Below are 26,138 nucleotides of genomic sequence, written 5' to 3' on the forward strand. Positions count from 1 at the left end.
TGTATCTCCAAAATGCATCAAGATTTTCCAGGGCTAGGAAAAACATTACAAGTACTTGCAAGAATGTCTGAAGGACTCTGTTTGAATCTAGGTAAGCAGTACAACATGTGGCTATGTAAACTCATGGATTATTTGTAACACTAATCCCACTGGAATAAAAAAAAGATGACAATTTCAAAAGTATTTTGTCATTACTGCTCTGCTTCAGCTTGACACAAGGAACATAAAGTAGATGAAGTTTGTTTTCAGTGCTGTTTTGCTGCCTGTTGCAATGTGCTGTCTGGACTTGAACTTGTCTGAACAATGCATCTGCTTTTGAGGGAGCCACTGCTCCACAATATCACATAAAGTTTTTGACTCACACTTGCACTGAGGCTGCAATTCCATGCTATCCTGTTTTCATTAGCAAAGGCAGATAAGGAAATGCTTTTCTGTTCTTTTTATTCTTTTCACCTATGACTTGTGCAAATTCAGGGGACTGTAGTGTAAATTGGGTTAGTGATATGACTTTAGCCTAAAAATAATGTTTACTGTAAGAAAGAAGAGAAAGGACTTGACAAGGAGCCTGGATCATTATAAACTGAATTATAAACTGAATAATTTCAATGGCCTCATGACTGCCAGTGTAATAGAGGTGGTAAAATATTATGAGGTGGAATATTCTTAAACCTCTGCTACTACAGACTGGAACTTCTGAAACTAGCACCATCTAAGATGCATGTATTATCAAATCTGCTTGGGCAGAATACAAAATAAATTCAGTGTCTAGTGTGAAAATTTATAAAAATCAGTCACCCATCTACTACAAAACTCAGTTAAAGTTTAGATATATTGATTTTTTTCAGTGGCAGGCTCTGTTAGAGGAAAGAAATACCAGCTATTACCAAAGCCAAAGGATACAAAATTTACCAGTGTTGTCTGAAAAGGGACATGAGGTTTTCTTATTCGTACTCTTATCATTCTTGTACTCCATACTTCTCTTTCAAAATAGGTCATCAGCTCCAGAGTATGTTAGGGCCTGGATGGAAGGCACTAAATTGCAGACTCCTGTGCTCCTTGTGTTTTTTTTTTTTTTTTTTTTTTTTTTTTTTTTTTTTTTTTTTTTTAACTTTTCTAGACTTCACATGAGAACTGAAAAAGACATCTCAAAATAGGTGTTCAAAGAAAAAAAAAACAACAAACACCCAACAAACTCTAAACCAATTTCCTACTTTTTCAGTTTACCTTAAAAATATAAGAACTCTATGATATTTGTGAAACACTGTTTCTGGTATGTCTCACTTTAAAGAATTCAAAGGCAAGAACGATGAGATATGTTTTCCTCTGAAAGTAATCCCAAGCATTTTCAACCAATCAAGTCAACAAAGCTTTTTAATTTAATGGCAAAGTTTATTCATTTTTTAACAATTAGAAGACAAAACATTTAAAATTTGCAGTTCAAAACATGCACATTCACCAAATGCCAAATGACATTTAACACTGCATAGAACTGAATGTGTTACTAAAAGAACTATTAAAAAAAACCACAGTGCATTTAACATCCAGTTAAAACTAAACCTGAGAAACTACCATAAACACTGACTCAAAAAATCTTCATTCATGCAGCTTCGTAATTTCCACAAGAGTTTCAGTAGTAATGGCTTAGTGGAGCTGTAAAACTTCACTTTATCTTGAATGCAAATGTTGCTGTTTCAGACTGACCGCTTTCTGCAGCGGTTCATACATATCAAACATTGAAAATCGTAATGAAAAATTATGTTGAAGTAGAAAAACAATATTAATGCATTTATGGCTTCTATGCCACATTAAAGAAACACCATAAAATATGACTTAAAAAAACCCCCCAAAACCAACTTGCTCTGGCCACAGCTTTGCAATTACAAATCACACTCTATATGGAAATACTTTTTATTTTATTTCAGTATTAACCCTCAAAAGTGCCCAACTCTGCACATCATTGCTCAGATGAGTAGTCCTTATACTCAAAAGCAGTCCAGTTGAACCCTCTATGAGTAGTGGTTTGCATAAGTAGGAACCAGGTTTGGAATGCTAAAATATTCCTTTGTTTAATAAAGATCTATTGGTTAACAGCAAGGAAACTGGGGGAGCGAGGACAGAGAGGGAGAAGGAGAAACTCATTTGTTGAGTTTTGTTACCAGTGAAAACATCCAGTACCAAGGAAGTTGAACTGACAAACTCATTTGCTTACACAGCACTAGCTTCTCGATATACTATGAGCAGACTTTTAACGAAGGCATTAAAAAACAGGGATCAACAACCACCATGCATTACCTCAGAACATTTAGAAATAGTGCCTCATGCAGACAGAATGATAAATTCATCAGAACTACAACTGCTTTTACACAGTACACAAGAAAAAAAAGGGAAAAAACTTTTCTCCTTGAATTTAACACATGTTCCAAATTACTTGTCATTCAAGATGGGTTCAAATGTCATGATATGCATCTTAAGACACTTAATGCTCATCTTTGTAACAAGGTGAATTTTATGGATGTATGTGGACATACAGGAATCTTCAGCTATCTCTTAGTGTTTCAAAATATTTTATTTATCATTTTATACAAATAGAATGATGACTAAGTATAAATCTGTTGAAACAGCTTTGCAAAAATATGTGTAAAATTAGGAAATGGCAAGAAAAAATTCCAGATACAAATTGTCAATAGATTTGTTAAAATTTGTTTCCAGTTACTCTTTTGAATAATTTATATATATATATATATGTATGTATATATTTAAAAATAATCAAGCAAAAGTATTTATATAAGATACCCGATTTTTTAGTGGCACAAGTTCATCTTTTAGATGGAAATTTTTTAATACCAACTTGCAGTGCACGACAGATGGAAAAGTCCATGTGAACTCTCTATTTAATACACTTTTGAATTTTTAAACTGTAAGAACAGAGGCATTGTTATGAGCATTTCTGCCTCAACAGTTTTTTTTTTCCTTTCAACGAACATCAGCAGAATCCCCTTATTTTGACAAAGATGTGACATATTAACAGGATGGAAACAGATTATATTACTGTGTACTTAACATGAAAATAAAGTGCATACTGTATACTTGGCCTGATTTTAAAATGGGCACACATAGCTAAGATAATCTTATATTTTAAAATGGAATTGTAGGAGCAGTCAAAACCCACTGTTTTTGCCACATCTCTTTTTTGCTATTTTTAAGAAGTGGTATCTTTCATCAACTAATTATCAGAAAAAGTACAGAGACAGGAGAAAAAAATCATCAAAAGTAGTAAAAAAATGCACTTTGTGAAATACTACTTCAAATTCTGAAAAGATGTAAGCATGAAATGCTGTGATAAGATTATCTCACAAACCTTTAAATTAGTCTAAATTTAGGATCTTAGAGGTGTTTCAGTCACGTTCTCCCTTTTTAAGGTAGTTCATTTGGGATGTACTGTGTGTTGTTTTCTTCAAACTGTATTACAGAACTTTCTTTCATAGGAAGAATAAGGGATCATGTAAATATCTCACTGTATATATTTCACAATGTATTTTAATCCGTGTCTGCAAAATTAGCAATTCAACCAATTAGAAAAAAAATTGCCCTTGAAGAGAGTATGTATAGAGTAATCTTATACAAGTTAAGTACACTAAAGATTATAAAGGAGTAACAGTGTCATGGTAAATTTCAGAAATGTTTGGAAGTTGGTCATTGTCCCTTGGATGACAGAATATAGGGATCCCCATTTTAGGAAAGGGGCATGCCCCCACATTTTTTCTTGCCTTAGGTCAAGTGATTTGGCCCTCCTGTATTGATCCATCTATTTATCTATGCCTGCAATGGCTTTTCTGAAGGCAGTTCTTGTCTGCATGACTGACTGACTGGCAGTACTGTTTCTAGTGGGAAACGTTCCCTTTGTCCTTGTGCTTTCTGTTTAAAGATCACTCTGGGCAAGTGAGAGGAAGACACTGTGTAACACACACATGAAATGCAGACTGCCTTCCCATTGATACACCTTCCTAAATATATACTTTCACACAGTGCCTTTTGTTGGGCTTTCTCTGTGTATTTTTAAGTTCTTCTTAGAACTGAGAATAAGAAACTTGGATAGTGAGATATAATTACATGTTAAGTGTTTAGCTAGATGAAAGGCAAGAAGGTAAAGTCACTTTTAGTAAGTATATGAAAAATGAAGGAGGGCAGAGAAAAGATAGGACTGGATGACTTGTTATGATTTGGAGAGCAAAAACGAAATACTTAATTTAACAGATCACTGGGGATACCGTTCTGCTTTTCCATCTGGTTGATCTCCATTGAAAGAAAAAAAGAGATCATTCCTATGTAATGCACAAGAATTTACCTAACGATAAAACCAACTTCTACTATAGAAAATGGTATTTAAAAGGTAATTATGGTGGCTTTTAAACTCAGAATTAAAATGGACGAAAGAGTTGCAAGGACTAACTTAATTTTAAAGTTCAAGTAGCTTTTCTTAGTTTGAAACCTGGTGGTTGTTGGATGGTAAGTTGAGAAATACAAGGTATAACTACTTAAAGAATGTATCACAATGTTCTCATTTAATACCTCCCTCTTTTTTTTTTCCCTCATACCAGGTGTTTATCTTTTTCTGCAGTCACTTCCTCTCCATTTTAATTAAAGGTGAGAGTATATAAGTATTCTGCAGGACCAATAAATTGTAAAGAGACTGCTGCAACGTATTTCACACCTTTATAGGAAGTGACTTTAGTGCAAATAAATCAGTACATACCACAGACTAGCGAAGGGCATGCTTTGCTCTGTATTTCAATGTATGCATTTCAAATTATCTTAGTATAAAAATGTTGAAAATTTGATTAATTTTAAAAAATAAGTTTAAACAAACTTTCCTTTGAACCTACAGTATAAGCAGATACAACTAAGCATCACAAAAATAATTAAGTTTGCTAGAGGGAAGTAAGGCAGAGCAATTCTTAAAAATTGAACAAAGTATTATGTGTACTCCATTATACAAGTTGGCAGCCATATTCAACATATGCAATACTAAATGAAAATAAGGGGAAAGCTTGTATAAGGCCAAAGGTGCAAAGACTCGCAGTTTTGAAAGCAAATGCCAAAAAGGCCACTCAAATTAGACTCACTGTACTTTCTCCTCAAGTGCAGAGACTCAAGCATGCAGTTCTGAGATCAGGACTGGAGATAGATTCCTTTCAAATTGTTTCTAACAGAAAACATTTATGGAACTTCTTTGGCAAATGTTTTTAAGTTAGTTTGACACAAACATCTATGAGCATCTTGACTCAAAATCTTTCTTAAAGAAGGTGAATTAACACCATTAAGATACTGGGTTTTTTTCAGCACTTGTTGAAATCAAAGGCTTGTTATCAACTGTATTTAAATATATTAACACTTAAAAACCTTCACAGATGCTAGTTGATCTGTCAATGTAAAGAATGTTTAGCAATCTGACCACTGCCCTTCTAGTATATGACCAGTGTCAATTCAATTTCATTGTAAAATAAGCAAGCTGGCAAGATACAAGGTAAATTCCAATCTGTTTACAAAGGCTAAGCAAATACGTGTTAAAAATTTAGAGATGGTGTGTTACAGTATAGTTGCACAGTGCTTATGTCTACTTAATACAAATCCAAACTTTATGGAACAAGACCATCATAGATCTTTCAATGTCTGATAACTGGACCATGGTTGCAGCTCCCAGCAAAGATCTAGTAGCCTGTCTTGGAAAAGTAACAACTAAGGCCTAAATCTCCAGCTGCGTTCCTTCACCATTCCTCAGGCCTTTGTTTTGTGGTGTCATAAGCTCTTATTACTTCAGACTGGGAAACAATTCCATTTTCATCTTGAGAGAAGGCATAGCCATCTGCAGATATAAAGCAAAATAAAAACAAATTAAGCTTTTATCGGTTTTATTTTTTTAAAGCTTTAATAGAAGCAACTTAACAAAGGTGCATAGAAGGGAATAAACCTATTTTCCACAGTTAGTAAAATCCTGTGCTATTTCTTACAGAATTTTAGAGTTAAAAAATAGCAGAAAGAACTCTGTGCAGTATCTTGGTATAAAGGGCAATTTAACCACAGCCAAAGAATACGGTCTAATGGGTTTAGGATACTGCACTTTTACTACAAATAAATTTTGTGAAAGGCAGAATTTTACTGCTATGTTATTAATGGATATTAATTTTTGTTAGTGAACACTTACGAAGCAAGTTTTGTTGCAAGGAATCAGAGCGATACAAGTTCACATGGTTCTTCTTAAAAACATTCTTCAGTAGTTGGGCTCTTTCAGTTAAGCTAGAGAGAAAGTAGACACATTAAAAATATTTACTTACTAATTACTCCAACTCTTTATCTTTGAGTCTGTTCAATAGGAATTAATTATTAAACACGAAGTGTCCACCCTCCTTTTTCTTTTTAAATTGTGCCTGATTAATTATTAAGATAATGATTAAAAGCTTGTGTGAGGACAGATTATTAAGTTCTGACCCCTTTTAATGATTTTACTTGCCACAGTGCAGGCAAAATATCTGTTCGAAAATATCTGCTGTGTGCTGACAATACAAATAAATGAATAATATCGTGAACATTTGAGTGTGACTTCTTTAGAAACACACAATGTAAAGGAAGGCACTGTCTTCCTTGATGTAGCACAGCTTGAATAGTGCCAGTTGAATTAGTCTTTTTTATCTTACATAGAAAGTGTTCCCAGCCTCTATTGACACAATACTCCAAAGGGATGGGAAATGAGTGGAGGGAAAGCCACATTCATGGTCATCAGCTGTGTGTACAGAAACATATTATTTCCATGTAAAGTGTTCTAGAAAGAAGCATTCCCCATGAAACTCTAGAAGGTGTTTTTCTGGAGATCGTACCCAAATAACAGACTACTATTCCTGCTAAGGTTGGCCACTTCAGCCTATCTCCTTCCTTCCCAGCACTACTGAGTTTGTTGTGTTGCATGGTTATTGTGCTTTGGTGTAACCCAAGGTATTCCCCATTTCAGCCCAAGTGGAAAACAAGAGCATTAAATGTTTTTTAAATTGAGACTCAAGCATCAGCCAAATGCTGCAAACTTTAGTGAAAGGAGTAGCAAAAGCACTGAGCTTCCTTTCTGTCTTTCCAACACTAAAGTTCTCTCTAATAGGAACATACATTACTAAATAAATACCAGGTAGATGAGCCATAGCTCAGAAAAACTCTAAAATCTGAGTTTTAATAACATATTATATATGTGCAAGGAACTATATTAAAGAAAACCAAACAAACTCTTCAGTATCCTCTTGATTTGATACTCACTGTGAATTACAGCCTGTTTTCAAGAAATACTAACCTATCACTTAAACATTTCTGAATGATCCAGCCCCCTCTCTATGTAAACTGGTCTAAAAATTGGTTCAAATAAAAAAGACACATATCTTATGTTTAATGGGAGTATGAGTATACAGTGATTTGATATTGCTACAGTTTTGCCAGATTAGCAAAGTTGTCTCTTGTGCAACAGTGTAGTAAGAAAAACAGATTTCACACAACTTACATTACCAAGTTTTGATTACTCAAATTATTTTTTAGTATTATTGTCAATTAGCTCAACGGAATTACCTTCCCAGGCTATCAACCAGACCAAGTGGAGCAAGGAAAGGACTGCTTTCCTTACTAGATTACCATTCAAACCATTAAATTAGAAATATTCACTCTTTCTTCAGTGACTACATGAAGCTGAGCCACTGTTTAAGCTGGAGAGACTGATGGTTTATCTCACCCTTCTGTTCCCCTCTAGTCTGGTGGTTAAAGCATATGGCGAAAGCTTGGCTTTTCTAAGCTGGAAAAGGAAAATAAACCTCCTATTTCCACACTCCTAGAGGAATGTTAACTGGACAATCTACAGAGTAAGGTAGGTGATAGGCAGGGGAAACTGCTTCTGTGGCCATATTTTGAATGAAAAGATGGAATAAGACTTCTTTTTAAGAAAAAAAATTAGGTATCAGTTCCAGGAAGGTAGTTGGCATCTGCTGATTGAATGAAGAATGGAAAGGCTGAAGTACTGAGACACAATCTGAGTGCTTTCCTAAGCTAACTCTCTGGGGATTTTTATTCCATCCTGCTTGCTCCTCTATGCTGTGAAGGAGCCTTCTTTTTTAGTCCAGAGCTGTAAACTGTTTAAGTGACATTAATAAAAAAAAATTAAGGCCTGAAATCTGAACAGCAGGAATACAGAAAATGAATAAATAAATCAGTATCTTCATGTAAGACTGGAGGCCAAGGAAGTGGAAGACCATGGGTACACTTAGACACAGTTATCAGCTGTATCTCCTTTCCAATACATCTGTGAAATCCTTATTAATGTGAGTTGAAATCAGCAAATTTCTATGAAATGTTTGACAGGTGTTATTTTCTAATTAAAAAAAAAAAGTATTAAAATCATTAGCATGCCCATTATAGCATTCTTGGTACCATTGCTCTTTCTTTGTGTTCCCAAGTGGAACGTGCAGATTGCTTAAATGCCAAGCAGTGAAAACACTACCTTAAAGTTTTACAAGAACATGAAATATGCACATGTCTTAGTTGATGTATAACGAAGTTTCCACTGCACAGATCTGATTGCTGGTAAAGAAAATACAAAATACATAGGAAATACACTTGAGAAAAGTGCTTTCAGCTGTTCAAGTATTAAATTCTGCTCTTTTTCTATACTTGAAATACTGCGGGCTCTCCATTATAAATCACTCTGTTGCCATTCAAAAGCATATTTAAATATCGACATGTAAAGCCAAGAAAGCATGGTTTCATAATTAACCAATGTTAAGTAACAGCAACTAAATGCCTGTGCTCATTATGTGTACCTATATGGACAAGCAGAATATTGACTATTTTTGAACATGAAATGTATACCTTTACAGGCATACATTGCTTCAAAACTCACTGATAGATGAGTTGGTTAATTTGGAGGAAGATTTTGCCCTCAATCTGCTTGAATGACCACTGCCACTGGAGAAACGCATCTGTAACAATCAATTTACATCACCTTTAAAAGCAAGAGAACTTGCTCTTGCAAGCACTGGTTAGGTCTAGCAGTGATGAAGGAAAAGAAAGCTCGAAGTAGGAATTGCCACCAACTAGGGGGTTCTGCAGTACTTCCAGTGTGAAGCCGCTGCTACAAAGACAGCATACAGAGCCTGAGAGGAGACTGCATGCAGGTATGTCCTCTTCTGCAGCCCACCACACTAGATTAGCTGTTCCATGGGTAGTGGGATAAGCTTCCAGGCCTCTTGATGCCTCCCCTGTTCCTTGTTACCTTGAAAGATGAACCCAACTAGAGACAAAACATTCTTGTGAAAGCTCTCACACAAGCTGGATACCTCCCCATTAAAAATGGTGGTTATCACCTTGGTATCTGATGTAATTTGTTCTCAACCTGGCAAATCCTAGTTAACTGATCCCCACTGAACTGGAGGAGGGATACAATAAGATTATGCGAAAGTATCTTTATGAACAAAAGGAACTTTCTGAAAATTGAACCTATACTAAAAGAAGTGGCTGTGTTTCTTCTGGTCTCTTTCTGTGCATAGCTTGGTAGGAAAAGAGCCTTCTTGGCTATGCTTCTTGCCATGAAGATACTAAAAGAACAGCAGTCCAAAGAAAAGAAAGAACAGGAAAATCAAGTATCAGCAGTTTTGGCTTTTTTTTAGACTTCACAAAACTCATGAAAATGAAGACAAGAAAAGAAAGCTCTAGTTCAGCCAAATGGCACTAATGAATTGGAAGGGGGGGAGAGGGGGATTTTGTCATCTCATACATTCAGCAAGTGCTTACTACGAGTTCAGCTTGAAGTGAAAAAGTCTGAGACATTTTAGTGAGTGCACACCTTTATGCTGAGTTTACATGTAGAAAATATCCAATTGTTCAGTTTTACCTTCTCCCTTTTTGAATTATCTGCTTGGCCCATGAAGGAGGACGCAGCAAGGGAGTTCTTGTGGAGTCTTAAGTTAAAAATTTTACTTATCTCATATAGGTTAATCAAATTAATTTGCTCTGGACTGGAATTAAATATAAAGCCAGCCTGTTATATTCAGTTTCAGAAAATCTTAGACACAATTTTTGTTTGTCCCTATGCTACTGAGCAACTTTTAAAGAATTTAATTTTTTTTTTTTTTGTGCTTAGGCCCTGTTAACAGCTGTACTAGAACATTATGCAGGTTAAACTCATTTTGTTCTAACCACTTTTCTTATTTTTGTGAAATTAATTGTGAATTAATTGTTAACACAGGCAAAAGTGACAGAATTAAAACTGCACCTGAAGCTTGTTCTATAGATGAGAACCAGAAACCAGTCAGCTACAAAGAATCACATCAGTTAAAGGTTTTGGTAAAAACCTCTATGTAAGCCTATGAAAAAACACATGGGCTCAGTAGACCTGAAGGTCCTTCACAGATGCCGTTCATTTGTACAGCTTTTGAAAAATAACCTTTTGTCTTTGATACATGTATAAAGCTAAAAACATTTAGCTTTTTTTTTTTTTTTTTTTTTTTTTTTTTTTTTTTTTTTAACACAACATTCTACATATTTTTACTGTACCTCTTGCCATGCACAACTGCCCCAGGATCCTCAGACTTTGCTTCCAGCTCCTGAACTTCATCTACCAGTGTCTTGTAAGTAGCTCTCTTTACTCTGCAAGTACATACAAAATACTGCCAGACTTACTCTTGAAGGTAGAACAACAGATAGTTTTAATGCTTATATAAATATTAAATTTAAAAATCCATTTCCCCAGACTTAGAACTAAGCTTTACAAGAAGAAATATTAAAAAACAAATCTAAAGAATGTATTTTATCATCTATTCTTGCAAATTAGAAAGAAAAATATTAATATAACAGTACAATTATTGAAACATTAAAAATAGTAATAACTCTTGTAAAAAAGTTTTTCAAAAACAAAGATGGTAAAAAAGAATTTTACATAATCACCAGAATCTTATATAATCTTATAGAATCTTATAGAATCTCATATAATCACCAGATTTGATCTTAATTTGTTTTTTATTATATTAGTAATTAGAACACACATTTAAAAGTCAGTACTTTCCTCTGTAAACCCCGGCTTTTTTGTACTCACACTTTGTATACTATATCAAGAAGTAAAGCTGTCATAGGAATACACAGAAGTCCCATCCAAAACACTCCAGAGCTGAACATCATAGCTGCCTGAAGAGAAAATGCACAAAATGTGATGTCATGACAAGAACTAGCAAAAAATCTCAGAAATATCAAGTAATTTGTTGAGGCCATTAAAAGCAAATTTAAATGAATCATTCTAGTCTGACTAATGTGAAATAGAACTTGAACTCCTTTCTAAAATCCCCTGAGCTGCAACATAAATCCAGCAAATGGTAAGCACTAGTTCATGTCGAGAAGCTGGTAGAAAGATCCACTGCTTAGCTCTTTGCAAGGGGGAATCACCCCTTCACAATGCTGCTCTTTACCACTGTGTTGATTACAGGCATTTCCATTAAAATCAGATTTATCAAAAATCCACCCTTTTCCAACTTTCTCAATACATTATGAGCAGAGTATTCCAATTTGCAATCTACTCTAACAGGATGTAACAGTTTCTGACCCTTCATATGGACACTGGACGCTGTTACAATTATCCTGCAATATAACTTGGATCAAAGTTATCTCCCACAAAACTCGCTGCGCCACAGTTCCTACACTGCCACAGACTCCTGTTAAACATCGCTTAAAAGTGAGATAAAAGGAAACAACTATTTATGTAGTTATGAAAGTATGCATCGTATTGTTAAATGAATATCAAACACATTAACACACGGTGAAATATTTGAAATCCATGTAATGGTTTTTTTATCTGTGTATTTTTTTTCTATACACCACTATATGTGATACATAAGAATTTCTCCTGTTCACAACTTTGTCTGCAGAAATACTAAAAACTAAAATATATGGAATGGCCAAACCAAACATCACAATATATAGACATCAGAGGAAAAAAAGTTGTCTTTACCCTCGTAATTCATGCCCAAATGTCTACATCAATAATATTATGGATGCAAAGAGTATGATAAATTCTTACTGATGCATGTTACTAGAGGTTTGATTTGCAGTCAGTATTAGAAATACTTTTATAGTGTAATAAGATTGGGGAGAGGTTGAAAGTAACATCACTACACAACAATCGCCTTTCTAATAATTTGTTTCACTACTTGGAGACTAATTTCTTTCACAGGTTAAGCCTCAGTATGTAAAATAAATAAGCTGAAATTTTGCTAGCTTTAATTAGCAGACAAATAGTAGGTAGCTTGCAGTAGCTGATGTCTAATTTCTCAACATGCATACATGAACATTTTAGAATTATACTCAGTATGTTGATATATGAAAACAGAAGTGAATTATTTTCAGAAAAAACCCCCCTAATTCTCATATAAGCAAAAAGTTCAATTTACCTTGTTTTTGTATCCAAATTCCAAATGACATTGATTCTTTGGAAAGCATTAGAATGTGCTTTAAAAATGTGGTAACCTTCCCACGACTATGTTAAAAGCACATAGACATTGCCCTGAGATTCTACCCACTACTTCTGTCAACAGCTGTCAGCAAAGGTGTAAACACTGAGCAGTGGCAGGTTCAAAATAACACAATTTATATTTTCAAAGGAGAAAAAAAAATAGGTATCAGGAATTGGAGGAAATGTATTAGTGAAGAAAATGTATTAGCAGTCACTTTATAAGCAAAACCTGACTTTTGACATATTTGATGAAATACGCATTTTCTAGAACAGGAGCTAATAGGAAATGTCTATCACAAATGCATTTTGCAAGACATTTTATAATTAAGTAGCAATTAGATAGACAGTTCCCTTAAAAACAAAAAAATACAACTTGAACTAATTACGATTATTACTTCCTATCATTAACATTTTTTTTTTTTTTTATTTATAAGAACATAGCAAAGAGCTGTCCTTGTGTTAGCCACCCGGTATTAAATGTTTGCTGGTGAAACAGCAAAAGTGATAATGTAGGTCTTAGGATGTTAATTCTGACCATTGTAATGCTAACTATGAATGAAGGAACAACTGGCGCCTACTATTCACTCCATCCAGCCTTTGGCTTTACAAATGAACAACATGAATTGAGGTAAAAAAAAAAAGTTTTTCTGCGTCATATTTGAAAGCCTGTCAGATTTTTTTTCTTTTACAGAGTTAATCCAAACCTAAAAGATTTAAAGCTGACATTCGCATTAAAGACAGAGGCCCTCTTTGTATTTTTTGGATGAAGAGGGGAAAAAATAAAATCCCACAGAGGTATTTCCTTCCTTTCTGTACAAGAAAGCTCCCCCCTCACTCTGTAGAAAACATTTTTGTCTCTAACTTTTCACATCTCTCTACACATAGGCAGGTCATCTGGGAAATGGCAAACCAATCCTTTTTAGACAATGGCACTAACAGGAGCAGCCTGTTCTGGGGACTGACTCTGGCTGCCTCTGTTTGTGGTTTACAAATTGTTCCTAATGTGAGAGATTTGTGGTCTATGCCAAGTCTTCCCCCTTTAGGCCTTGTGAAACCAAATGGAATCTGCCACAAAAGTGGCTCCCAGGGGAATTCAGAAGTAATCCAAAATGAGAGCTGGGAAGCCCAGTTTATTGTAGGATTTACAAATCCTGCAGGGAAGATAAATAATTTGTTCTACGTGTAGCTTATGCTCAATATTAAGACTTTCTAAAATAAATTAACTTTTTTTTTTTAAGTTTAGATTTTTATATAGGTTCTCATTTTTCAAAAAAGAATTGAAAAAAAGCTGAGAAATACTCCTTTTCATGACTTAGTGGCTGATAAGAAATCCTGGCTGCATAACATTTTAATGCACTGCTGAAGATGTAGTGTTAGAAAATTACATGTCAGAATGAGCAGAGAATATTTGTTTTTTCCTTATTATGAAATGATTTGCCAAAACAGCTAGCTCAGACTTTAAAAAGCCTTTAAAAAATAAGAAGAGAAAGATGAAAACAGTGGTAAAATTCTTGCCGCAGAAAAGTCTACCCTTTTCAGTTTGTGTATTTCAAGTATCATCTAGGTACGCATCTCCTTCCTATGAACTACAAAGCTATAAAATATCTCAACAGCATCAAACCAGCAGAAGTTTCTCTTCTCAACCTGCAGAGAAAATTTCATTAGTAGTAGTTCCGTGCATGTGTTTGCCTCCATACATGCCTAAGTACTTACTGTTGTAGTACTAAAACAGATCTGCATTAACTTCCAGTGCAATGAAGTTCCTACAACTAAGTTCTTGTATTGCCTCTAGTCTTTCTTTGCCATGTAGAGTTTAAAAAACATCTTTTAGCTCCTTTTAATTAAGAACTGTGTTTCTCAGAATTGCAAAGAATTAAGTTTCTCTCTATTAGGATCTCTGGTTATTAGGTATATTGACTAAGACAGACCACTGGAAGCAGAAAACATGAATTGGGCCATTCAAAGATCAGCTCTGCTGTTCCTGCTTGAGAGAATGAGAATGTAACTACTGAATATGGAGAAGGATCTTTGAAGTGTATCTGGGAATAGCAGATTCTGGCTCACAAATAGATGTCTGCTACTAGACCAAGTACAATTAAACAGTGAAGGTTTGAGGAATCAAAATGGAAACCTATTGGGAATTAAACGGGAAAAAACCCCAAACTCTTAGACAAATATTTATGATTCCTGAAGCGAAAGATGAAAACTTTAAATATGAATTATTAAATAGCTAAAATACATTAGTACCAGAATAGTAACATAATTTTAGGGTCTCAGGTAAGGACAGATGACTAAATAGATATGTTTTATGAGATGAATTCTGATTAACTTTAAAAAATCATCAATAAACCACTGGTTTTTTTTGAAGTAATATTCTCCACAAACATACACTGAAACATTTTTTTTTCTCTAAACAAGCGGTTCACATAGGTATAGAAAGGAAGACATACAGATTACTGATTATTGTTTTTTAAAGACTCACAGTTCTTAAAAGACAAGATGAGAAAACCTGGAAGGGGGATGAAACTGTGCAAAAAAACTGTAGGATAATGCCGACAAGGACCTTCTGCTGAGAACGGGCTAGAGAAATATTTTGGGCTATGAAGGAAAAGCTTAGCTTTTATTGCTGAATTATTTCAATGTTCTTGAAAATTCAGTACACCAGTTATTCCTCCTGAAATGAAGACACAGAATTTGGATGGTATTTTAAACTAGACTGGTAAAAAAGCAGTGCAACAGCAAAAAAAAAAAAAAAAAAAAAAAAAAAGCCAAAACCCAGACAAACAAAAAACCCCAAACAAACAAACAAAAAACCCAAACAAAAACCCCAAAAGAAAGAAAGAAATCATAGCACAGGAATCGCAACTACTCCAGATATTAGCCATTGAAGAGTGACTATATTCCACAAGTTCTGTGATAATGAAGAGAATTAATAGACTTTGGTATTTTCCTACCATACAGAGCTCAAAGCAGTTTTTGGAAATAGCGATTGTAAACTCAGTTATCTGCCAGGTTCCCTTAAAAGCATGGCACAGTAATTCTCCTGTTTGGAGGAATTTAGGCAGTACTTCCCAAATTTTAGGGGCATTATTTATAACTCTCCCTGCTAACCCTGAGGAAAAGTACTGTAGCAATTTTTCTTAAAATATACAACCATTTAAATTTATTTATTATGCTGTATTCTGCGAAAGTTATTACAATAATATTCAGCTGCTTTTTAAAAATGCAAGAAACAAGTATCCATTAATAGCACCTTTTACAGCTGGAGGGACAAGACAGCAGGGTGCAAAAGCTGTAAGATCCTCCTGGAGAAGCTGTTGATGTATGGGATGGAAGAATGACTGTGAGATACACTGAAAACTGCTGAATGGCAGTTGGTGATCAGTGTCAGGCTGGCTGGAGGCCAGGAACTGAAAGCATACCCCAGGGGTCGATACTGGGTCTAGTTTCATTTAACATCTTCATTAAATATCGGGGTGAGAGGCAAAGTGCCCCCTCAGGAAATCTGCTGACAACACAAAATGAGGAGAGAGGTGGCAGATGCAGTAGAAGATTGTGTTGCCATCCAGAGAAACCTCAAAAGGCTGAAGAAATGGGCTGAAGACAGGAACCTCATGCAGTTGAACAAGGAGGAATGCAAAATCCTACACAAGGGAAGGTACAATCCCAGGCAGCAGTATATCCTGGGGGCCACCCAGCTGGAAAGCAGCCTGGCAGAAAAGGGTTTGGTCCCGATGGACACCAAGTTGAATATTAGCCAGCAATGGGCCCTTGTGACAAAGAAAGTGAATGGTGTCTTCTGGCTTCATTAGACAAAGTATTGCCAGCAAATGAGAAAGCAGGTCCACTCTGCTCAGCACTGATGACGTCACACTTAGGGAAGACGCCAGTTCTGGGCTCCCCAGTACAAGAAACACAGATATACTGAAATTAGTCCAATGTCCAGAAGCATCTCTCATACAAGAGAGAAACCTGGGACTACAGCCCAAGAGAAGGCTTAGGGTGATCTTATTGATGGAGATAGACTCCTGAGTGGAGGGTGCAAAGACAAAGCCAGGCTATTTCCAGTGGAGTGGTGTCACGGCACAAGAGGCAAGGAGAGCAAACTAAAACTTGAGTCTGAACATCAAGTAAACCTTTCTTACTGCGAGGGTGACTGAACAGGAACACAGGTTGTTCAGAAATGTTGCAGTGTCTCCATCCTTGGTAATATTCAAAAGCTGTCTGGATGCAGCATGAGGCAACTTGGTTTACTGACAGAACTATTAGACCAGATGACCTCCAGAGACCTGCTCAACTGTTCTATGATTGTATTCTATCCTAAATATTTTGCTTTGTAGGCTTTGCTCTACATTAGACTAAAAACGATTCTCGCTTTTGGATCAGACTTTAGACAAACATCTTACAACAGAAGACCTGTTCATTAGAGACTGAAGTATTTGGAAAACTACATTTTCCAAGAAGTTACTTGGTGTTTTTGTGTAAAAAAACCCCAATGCAGTAAAGGCATTAAAGGAGGCATATCTAATACTTTAATAAGCACGATTCCAAAGAAGCAGGATACTTGGCATAATACAGTGTGAAGTAATATTAAGAAACCAATGCTGTAAATATAGTATATTCTAATACACCGTTTCTACACAGTGCAGCTAAATCTTCCCACAAAAAATATTACTGTTTTACACAGAACTTCTGCAAACATCAATCAAATGATCTAAAATTCTGTAAAATACATGCTTGTACCTTAACTCCAATTTCCGTCAGTAGTTTTATAAATCCCCTGGGTCAGACAGAGCAGAAACAGATGGTGCTCTGGAGAACTTTACAGTGCATTGTCTACAGTACCTCAATAAATTAGAAAGTTTTGTGGATACTGAACTTTTGCTTTAGTTTCAATGTCATACTTTTTATTCAAGGAAAGTATTACTATTGTAAGCTATCTTATTAATCATATAGGTATAAAAAAAGAGGCCTAACAATTCAAAGCACATAACAGTACCAAGGAGCTTTATTAGTGTGAAATATATAACAGATTGATTTGTTTTTCACCCCTCCAGATTTTTTCAAGAATGAGATAACCATACCAGTTTAGAAATGTATCTATTTTTACAATTTAAAAATCAGTCTTTTTTTTTTTTTTTTTTTTTTTTTAAGAGGACTTTAAGTAGAGCTATTAACTGCAAGGATGGATGCACTAATGGAATGTCCTAGCAGCTTTACAGCCTACTGACACATGAATGGAGGCTGCTCTTATTAGGTGAGTTACAGAAATTTCCTTAATTAATGCAATTATTGCAAAAGGACTACACAGATATAAAAACAGAACAATCTAATCACAGCTTCATTTATTTGTGCAGCCATTATACACAATATGACAAAACATGGACAACGGGCAATTCCCTGAATCACAGATTAAAAATGCATTTTTTGTTCAGAATCACAGAACAGTTTTCTGTGTATTGAAGAATTTCAAAGAAAAAAGAAAATACACCTACAAAGCACATACCTTATCAAATATGAACAGACTTGGCATTTACTTTTAAAAACTTATGCAAACTTCATCCGGCTTAAAAAGACAATACCATAAGTTGTTTAAAATATTTTGGAAGTACATTCCAATTATCTATTTGTTAATATTATACATAGAAGTATCAACCTAATTTATATCAATATACTAGAAAGACAGACCCAGGTAGCTGATTTTTTCAAGTCCAGAATAAAAATTTTCTTCTAGTCTGTAGTGACACCTTTTCTTGAAATTAAATGCAACTTGTTTAATGTTATGGGTCAAAACACACAATATTAAACCTAACAAAAAAATGCCTTCAAAGAATTTTATGTTGTTTTTTTTTTTTTCCCTTTCTTTTCTGTGTATCTATATTTAAAAGCACAGCCTTTACTAGTAAAATATTAAGGAAATAATTCATAAAGTTCCTGGTTCACATGCTTCCATTTTAGACAGTACTGACAGAAAACGAATGAATAAACATTTCCACAGACACAATGCAAATTGTAATATAATAAAGACTATGCTACAGAGGCTGCAAAGTTGTTATAAAATCAATTAAAGCTTCTGACGTTTTTAGTATTTCTTTCTCATAAGCTGTGCATCCCCATTCCTTCCCACAGAAATAGCATTTTGCTACTACTATCAAAATCCTCCTTGCAGAAAGGTATTTTAGTATTTTGTTATAAGTAGATAGAAGTTGAATTTCTAGTCTTTTAGGATCTGTGTCTAAGACTAGAAGAATATAGCCCCTGATTCTTAGAACTCACTCAAGGGAAGCAATTTTTAAATGAGTGATTTTAAAGTACAAGGAAAACAATAAGAAAGTAAACAGTAAGTTCCACTTAATTAATGATAAAATATTTATATTTTGTTTCTGCTAAAAGACTCATGAAGTTGATTTGCTACAGTACCTGAACTAGCTACAGATATTATACTACGTAATTAATTACTTAGGTTATCACCACTTTTTATCACATATCTTTCTTCAGTTTTATGGCCTATTTTTCCATTTCCTTCAACTTCATAAAGCCTATTGCTTTCTCATCGTTTTCATCCATTTTTCCTTCTAGCCTGTGTCTGTCAAAAGACAATGGTGGTCTGACAGTTTTCAACTGAGCATCATCCATCAGGGAAAATGAATGAAGTTTTGTTTACTTGGAACTTTATTTCTTTAAGAAAAAAACCCCACAACTGGAATAGAAACTGTTTTAAGGTTGACAAGATGTAACGGGTTGCAGAATATTAATGTGGAAATAAGTTTCAGCTACTATAACCTAGAGGCCTACTATCAATCTCTAACAGATAATCAGCTACAGAACTACCAGTTATTCATATCAGGAGAACACTTGTGCCAGGATATCTTATGTGAGTCAAAAGACAAATTTCAACTACTCCGGTGCACTACCTATTTGGCAACGAGATACCACTATTTACAGGATTTAGGATTACTGTACCATGGAGAGCCACGTAGTTCCCACACTGTGAGAAATAAATAGTACTGTATAGGTGGATGAGTTGGCCTAGTCCAGATCTACCAGTCTTGAAAAAACAGAAAACAAACGTCTTTATGCCACAATTGTCTCAGCACTCTAGAACAACTGGACATTTTGGATGTCCAGAAGGGGGGCCCTGCGTGTTTTTCTTCCGGGAAAACTAAGCAGAAGACAGAGACAAAAAAATAAACTTGATTATAATCTTAAGAATATGTCAAGGAAAGGAGTCTTGTGGCCTAGACAACACAGAAAAAAATGCTGTAACTGTCATAATTTTTCGTTTCACTGTATTTTCTTTTAGAGCATGGTATTCAACAATTTTTCCTTCTGTGATACCAACATACAGCAACCTACATGTAAAAGCCAACTTTAATTAGCTTCTGTATAATTGGAACAATACACAGAATGATGGAAAAAAACAGTATAAGAAGTCAAAAACTTGCAAAAATATGTGATATATTTGCTTCTTTGTTCAGTAAGTGATTGGACGACACTTGGATAGTAAAAGACGAACACAAACTAACAACTCTTATGCTTTAACTTTGAGCCACTAGCCCTAGTGCTCAAATATAACCGTATTAGCAGCAAGAACTGACTTTTCTTCTGTTACAACTCAATTTTTTCTCGAGTCATTACCTTGTAGTGTTCTCCATTGAAATGCATTTATCAGAGTTGAGTATTTTATCGGAATGGATACAAAAAATGAGTTTCAAAATACTTAGATTAAAACCTTCCTCTGCATCCAATGAACGAGTTTTCCATCACCTCCATATACTTTTTCTCTCCCCTTCAAGAGCACTACAGTTTTAATTTTTTGGAACAGAACCAGGAATAAGCAGGAGTAATCTTACTATTTTCATGACATTAATATGAAGTGAGACCAAATCTTTATTAGAATGTTTCATTAAGTTCTTTTCTATCTCAAAGAAGACATGAAAAATAAATTTGTAGAAGACATCATCTAGCTGGGACTTAATTGTGGGATGAATATCGTGTCAAGAATACAGACTGGAAAGACTATAAACCTACTAAGACAGAATTGTTACCAGCTCCAAGAAGAAGAAAGAGAATACCTTTAAACTTTCTAAGGACTATAGTTATATAACCTGGAGCTATATATCCTTATAAATCTGAAGCTTATTAAAAGTGGGCATTTTTAATGAATATGTTTGGAAAAAAAAATGCATAAAAGTGCCCTTCAGCATAATTTCTCAGATCATAGCAGCTAAAATGAACAAAAAGCTAAGACGCAGACATCAGTTTTTGACACATTAACTTTTGCCAAGTAGAGCTGGATTTCAAGTCTGACTCACACATTTGAAGCAATCAGGCAAACAGTATTTGCACACGCAACCAGAGTTGCTTATATGGATTTGTTTCTATCACATCATAATCTTTTGCATAGATAAATCTGTGAATCTTTTAGTTTCAATACTTATGCAAGGCCTGACTTCCTACAGAGAAACTCAGTGAATGCTGCCCTGCAGACCACTCAGTCAGTAGAGGGGCTTCCAGGAAAGCATACAGAAATCCTGCTTCCACTCTGAGCTGCACTTTGCATCAGCAGGACTTTTAGCCACACAGAGTGCAGTGCAAAAAGCTAGACCAGAGTTTTGAACATAAGCTTTAATGGCCTCTGATGCTTTTAGAAGACTTTATTCTGACATCACAGACATTGAAATATATTCTTAGAAAGAAAACAAAACCAACCTCAGTCAACAACACCCCCCCTTCAAACAACTTCCTGCACATACACACATCAAAACTACTATATACACATACATGCATAAGCAAACACATTAACAATATAAGACTACTCATTTCAAGTACAGAAAAAGTTTTATCACAACAAATAAATGATTTTAGGTTCTTAAGTTGGACTACTTTGGCACAATGTTGAAATCAAACTCCGAGAATATTATTTTTGTTGACAGTTAGATCTCTTTAATGAAGAACCGTTTCTGGAAGATCACAGCAATTACACTCCCCCAAAACCAGGTGTTTCCACAGTAACTTCAGAGTCTGAAAATCTTCTAACTAAAACATTGTTATTTCAATAGTGAAGTAGCCACCCTTATGTCATATCAGGTATAACACACCATTTTGTTTCCACTGTGCTTACCACCATGAAAGTTCTGCTGCCTTAGAAACCAAAAAGTTTTTACAAATTCTCTAAAACCAAAAAATTCCAAAAACATCCTGTTTCTTCTATAAAATAAGTGTATTCGAAGAAAGACGCTGAAGTATGATAACTTCAATTACTTTAACTTACAATAATATACAAAATTAGTTTTCAATACTGGAGGCAATGCGGTGATGTACAAAATCTACATATATACGTAGGTAAGACATTATGATAGAGAGGAAAACCAGCTAGAAATTGTGTATTTCAATTTGTGTAATTTCAAATTCTTTTTCCTTAGGTTTCCAAATGTTTAAGGTAACACCTTGTGCTTTCCATTAAAATGTAGTAGTTACGGTAATGCCTATATACTATTTTTTCCTGTAAGCATTTAAATAGGAGGTTGGATTGATGAGTCTTAATTACTTTCAAGTAAAGGAGAGATATGCACCTACATTTCCCACATCCTGCACAAATTTTTGAATTGCTGAATTACATCACAGTGGTGGTGGAGTTAAAGGGACTCACTCTTTTACTGGTGTAAGGCTTGATTTAGTTGATATGTTTTGAGAACCATTAGAAGAATATCTTTCTGACATAAGCAGGTATTCTCAGTTTCTGATTCCCACTGAGAATGAACACCAAACTTCTCAGCTCAGGAGGTACTGATCATGTCCAGAAGCAGACATAAGTGTCTGAGAAATTAGTACTTCAGATGTTTCTGGAACCCAATAGTATTGAGAATTTGGGACTGCAGTTCCAATTAAATCGGATAAAGCGGGAAATAAGCATCTTTTATGGATTCAATCCAATCTGGAATATTCAGAGCAGGTTTACATAGATGCAATTACAAATGAATGAGAAACCACTAATTATTGCAAAAGGTTAAAGATGTATTACAATAATGCATTCCAAGCAGGACATTAATAGAAAAGGAAGTGTGCATGACAAGCAGTTTGTGCAATGTTATGGCACCTCAAATTTTTTTTAGGCATTTTACAGTTTCAAGTACTTGGCAAATTTGTAAAATTCAAGATTAAAAACAGCCTTCACCAGGCTAGTACTGGCTATTTCATTATAAAAAATGCTCCAGAAAAATGAGCACTGTAACTCTGAGTATTGCATTTGGTAAGACTTTAGAAAATTAAAGCTTACCTAAGAACTGCAAGCAAACTGCAAAGCAGTTTACCTGTCTATTCTTTCTCATTAGACCACATACTCATACCCTGTTAGCTTTTCACAAGAGTAAAAATTGATTGTATTTTAAATAAACATGGCTACCATATTGAAGGTATAAAAGACAGAATGACATATGCACCTCTAGTTACCAAAAGGATCCAATAAAGATTAGATCTGTACCACAGACTGAAACAATATTTTTTTCACACATTTGGATGTTAGTTAAAATAAATTTTTACCTCTCCTGACATATCAGGTGCCATAGGAATGACTGGCCACAAAGAAGAGTAGATTCCAAAAAACACTACCCAAAGTGCAATGCTTCCCCAGATTGCTATATGGCTGAACTGTTAAAACAAACAAACAAACAAACAAACAAACAAACAAACAAACAGAACTATTATCACACATGCATAAAGTAACATCTTTGCTACCTGGTATTTACAAAACTCTTTTGATATATTGGATCAAATTTCCATGCCGTGTATTAATTTATCTCAACTATTTCAGTTAGCTGTTTCTTAAAGGAAAATGATTCTATCAGCAGCAATATTACTGCATTTTAAGCCAATTTAAATTCAGTTACAGTAAGTCCAGAGTAATTTCATTTTTCTAGTTTAAGTATTACATTTGTCCTAATTTTCAATATTGAGCATTATTTTTTGTATATGGATATTTTGTCCTTCCACACAGTAACCACAGTTTGCTACTGACAAGCTATTAAAGGGTACAGTATAACAAATAAGAAGAAAACAATACAATTATTCATTCATCATATTTCACAGAACATTTGAGAATATGGTGAAGACATTTGCTTACCAAAGTCCAATATGAGGTCTCTAATCCAGCCTTCAAACACACAGTCAGAACCACAAACTTAAGGAGAGAAAGACAGAGAGAGGATTCTTAATACGGGAATCTGAACATACAGAAATTAATAGTTTGGTTAAACTTTAAGGAGAAAACAAGAAAAAGTAAATTACCACTAGAAGATTTAAGGATACAACCCAATAATGAGTTAATAATAGAACATTAGGGAGTACTAGCTTCCATTAATAATGGCCACTCAACTTGATTTTGAAAACTCTTCTTTTGCATTAGAAATCTTATCCTTGCTTCTTAGAACTCTGTAACTCTGGCTCTTACTAAGGTGTTAGCATCTTTATTGATGGTATTTTTGTTGCAAGGAAGGGTTTGTGATAAGTGTCCCTTGTGAAAAGTCCCCTTTCAGTAGAGACTGAAGACTCTCCAGTTACAGACAGGATGACTACAACTTTCTACACCAAGACGGACTTAGAAGATCTAGATGCTGGACTGAAAGCTTGCCATTGCTCAAACTTACAAAAATTGCTCAAGTCTAACAAAAAAAACAACCAAAAGTTTTGTTCACTTCATTAGTAAATGAGTCATCTGCACCAAACCCTGGAAAGCCCAAGAGTTCAATGTTGGTAATGTAAGACTTATGTTCTGCATCCAAATAACATGTTAAGTAGGTCTGTTATGTCATTTTCATTATTCCCTCTGATCTTTACTCTTTTCTTATCTTTACGCTTTTCATGGAGCAGTCTCTGAAAACATCACGTTTGTAGGACATGCTCCATTTTAGCTTACAGATGAGCAGTAGGAGAAAGTTTATAATCCCACAGCAAGGACTAGTTGATCCAGGAAAATTGTTTATCTCCTTCTTTTGAAGTTCACTGAAGCAAGTTTTCTGTTTATCAAGGAAATAGTTACTGCATTTTGTAACTGACTCGTGAATGTGAATCACAACTTTTGCTTTACATGTAATCTGAAGAATGAGTCTGAAAAAAGGAGTCACAAAGACCAAGCTCCAACTCCAACAGCTATAGTTTAAATTCCAGTTTGGTGGACAAGTTGGCAGCACTGATTGTCAGTGAGTTTGTTTCTACTGAACTTTAGCCAGCCCCAGAAATCCAGAAGAAATGTACATCAATCTGTACTGAAGCACCTAGTTAAAGATGTATGACAAATCTTTCACTATGTCTGATGCACAGAAGAATACAAAAGAAAATTGAGGATGATTATGAGTAATGTAATTTGCTTGTTCTATCCAGTTTGGGTTCTGTATGTGGATACATGAAAAAAAAAAGAATTATGGAAAAAAAATAACCCAAACAAACTCATTTGGTACACTTGTTTACTACTTAGGTCAGTTGTAAGAGAAGTAAACATCCTTCAGGATGAGATCAAACATTCCCACTCCACAGACAAAATGTGTACACAAAAGAAGATACACAGTGTGAGTATGGAGCTTTTACTGACCTGTGATGGGATCATGTTTGATACCCCGAACAAAAATCACCAACTATGCACAGCCACTCCCTCAAGAATATGGGGTTTATTGCTCCCTCCTCTGTTTCATCCAAACTTACAATCGTGCACTAAATCTTACCCAAGAAGCAAGAACTCAAACTTGAGTATTCTGTATAAAGACTGAGCTTTTTTTGAAAAACCTCTCTAAAATGGTCATACAGATATTTTCACAGCACCCTATTCCTATTTGAAATTTTTGTTTAAAGAAATAATTCCAGGACATATTATGAATCATTGCATATTTCTGACTTTATTTCTGGATCCAAAGAAACTAAACTATATAAACTTCTGAATTCCTTTCTTACTGACTTTTGCAGAACTGATGACTGCAGACTTGTGAAAACCACATTGAAAACAGTATGAAGAACAAGAATTACCTTAGAATTAGCCTCAGAGTTTGGATTTGACTGACAATTGTTACTGCTCATATACTTCACATGAACATAAAAAAAAATATGACTCTCCACCCTCATTTTGAACATCTTTCAAAATTCATGTATGCTCCAGATTTCCTTGAATTTCTGTGCAAGAGCAGGAAAACATCAATTGCAACTTCTGTATTTCCCCAGACTTTTACCTTGAAGTGAAGGAAATTAGTTTTTTGGGAAATCCTTGACCACTCTGCAGCTTAGTAGCAAGAAAATAACCTCTCAAGATGGTCAAGTTTCAGCTCTCCTAGTGAAAACCAGTTGCAGAATGTGACATATATGAGCAGCATTGTGACCTCTGTTTTAGCACATGTCTAGAATATTCTCTTTTTATTTCAGTTATGATGTTCCCTTATTCCTCAAATAAGTGATTTTGATGTGAATACACATTACAGTCCCCTTACTTTAATGGAAGAATTAATTTCTTTTTTGTACCTGCCAGCAGAAGGAACCTGAAAGGAACTTGAAAAATTAATTAACTTTTAACATTGAAGAACAGAGGACAGTAAGCATAAATCTAATTTTGCTTCTAAGAGAGATCTTGAAAAACCCGCTA

General features: G+C 34.8%; 1 protein-coding gene across 5 annotated transcripts in view; it reads right to left on the bottom strand.

Moving 5' to 3' along the window:
- Positions 1 to 1,353: 1,353 nt before the first annotated feature.
- The window catches only part of ATP8A1 (ATPase phospholipid transporting 8A1), a 104,206-nt gene continuing 79,421 nt past the window's right edge, over positions 1,354 to 26,138 (bottom strand). For all 5 annotated transcript variants that reach the window (XM_066185678.1, XM_066185677.1, XM_066185674.1 and 2 more), the window contains 6 exons: positions 23,640 to 23,696; positions 23,060 to 23,167; positions 11,111 to 11,199; positions 10,573 to 10,665; positions 6,203 to 6,294; positions 1,354 to 5,863 (listed from right to left, as the gene is read on the bottom strand). In XM_066185678.1, the coding sequence (XP_066041775.1) occupies positions 5,766 to 5,863; positions 6,203 to 6,294; positions 10,573 to 10,665; positions 11,111 to 11,199; positions 23,060 to 23,167; positions 23,640 to 23,696 (537 nt within the window). In that variant the 3' untranslated portion in view covers positions 1,354 to 5,765. The remainder of the gene's footprint in view (positions 5,864 to 6,202; positions 6,295 to 10,572; positions 10,666 to 11,110; positions 11,200 to 23,059; positions 23,168 to 23,639; positions 23,697 to 26,138) is intronic.

Source organism: Chamaea fasciata, unplaced genomic scaffold, assembly GCF_029207755.1.
Source record: "Chamaea fasciata isolate MVZ Bird 193981 ecotype frontalis unplaced genomic scaffold, bChaFas1.0.hap1 SCAF_6, whole genome shotgun sequence".
NCBI classification, from domain to species: Eukaryota; Metazoa; Chordata; class Aves; order Passeriformes; family Sylviidae; genus Chamaea; species Chamaea fasciata.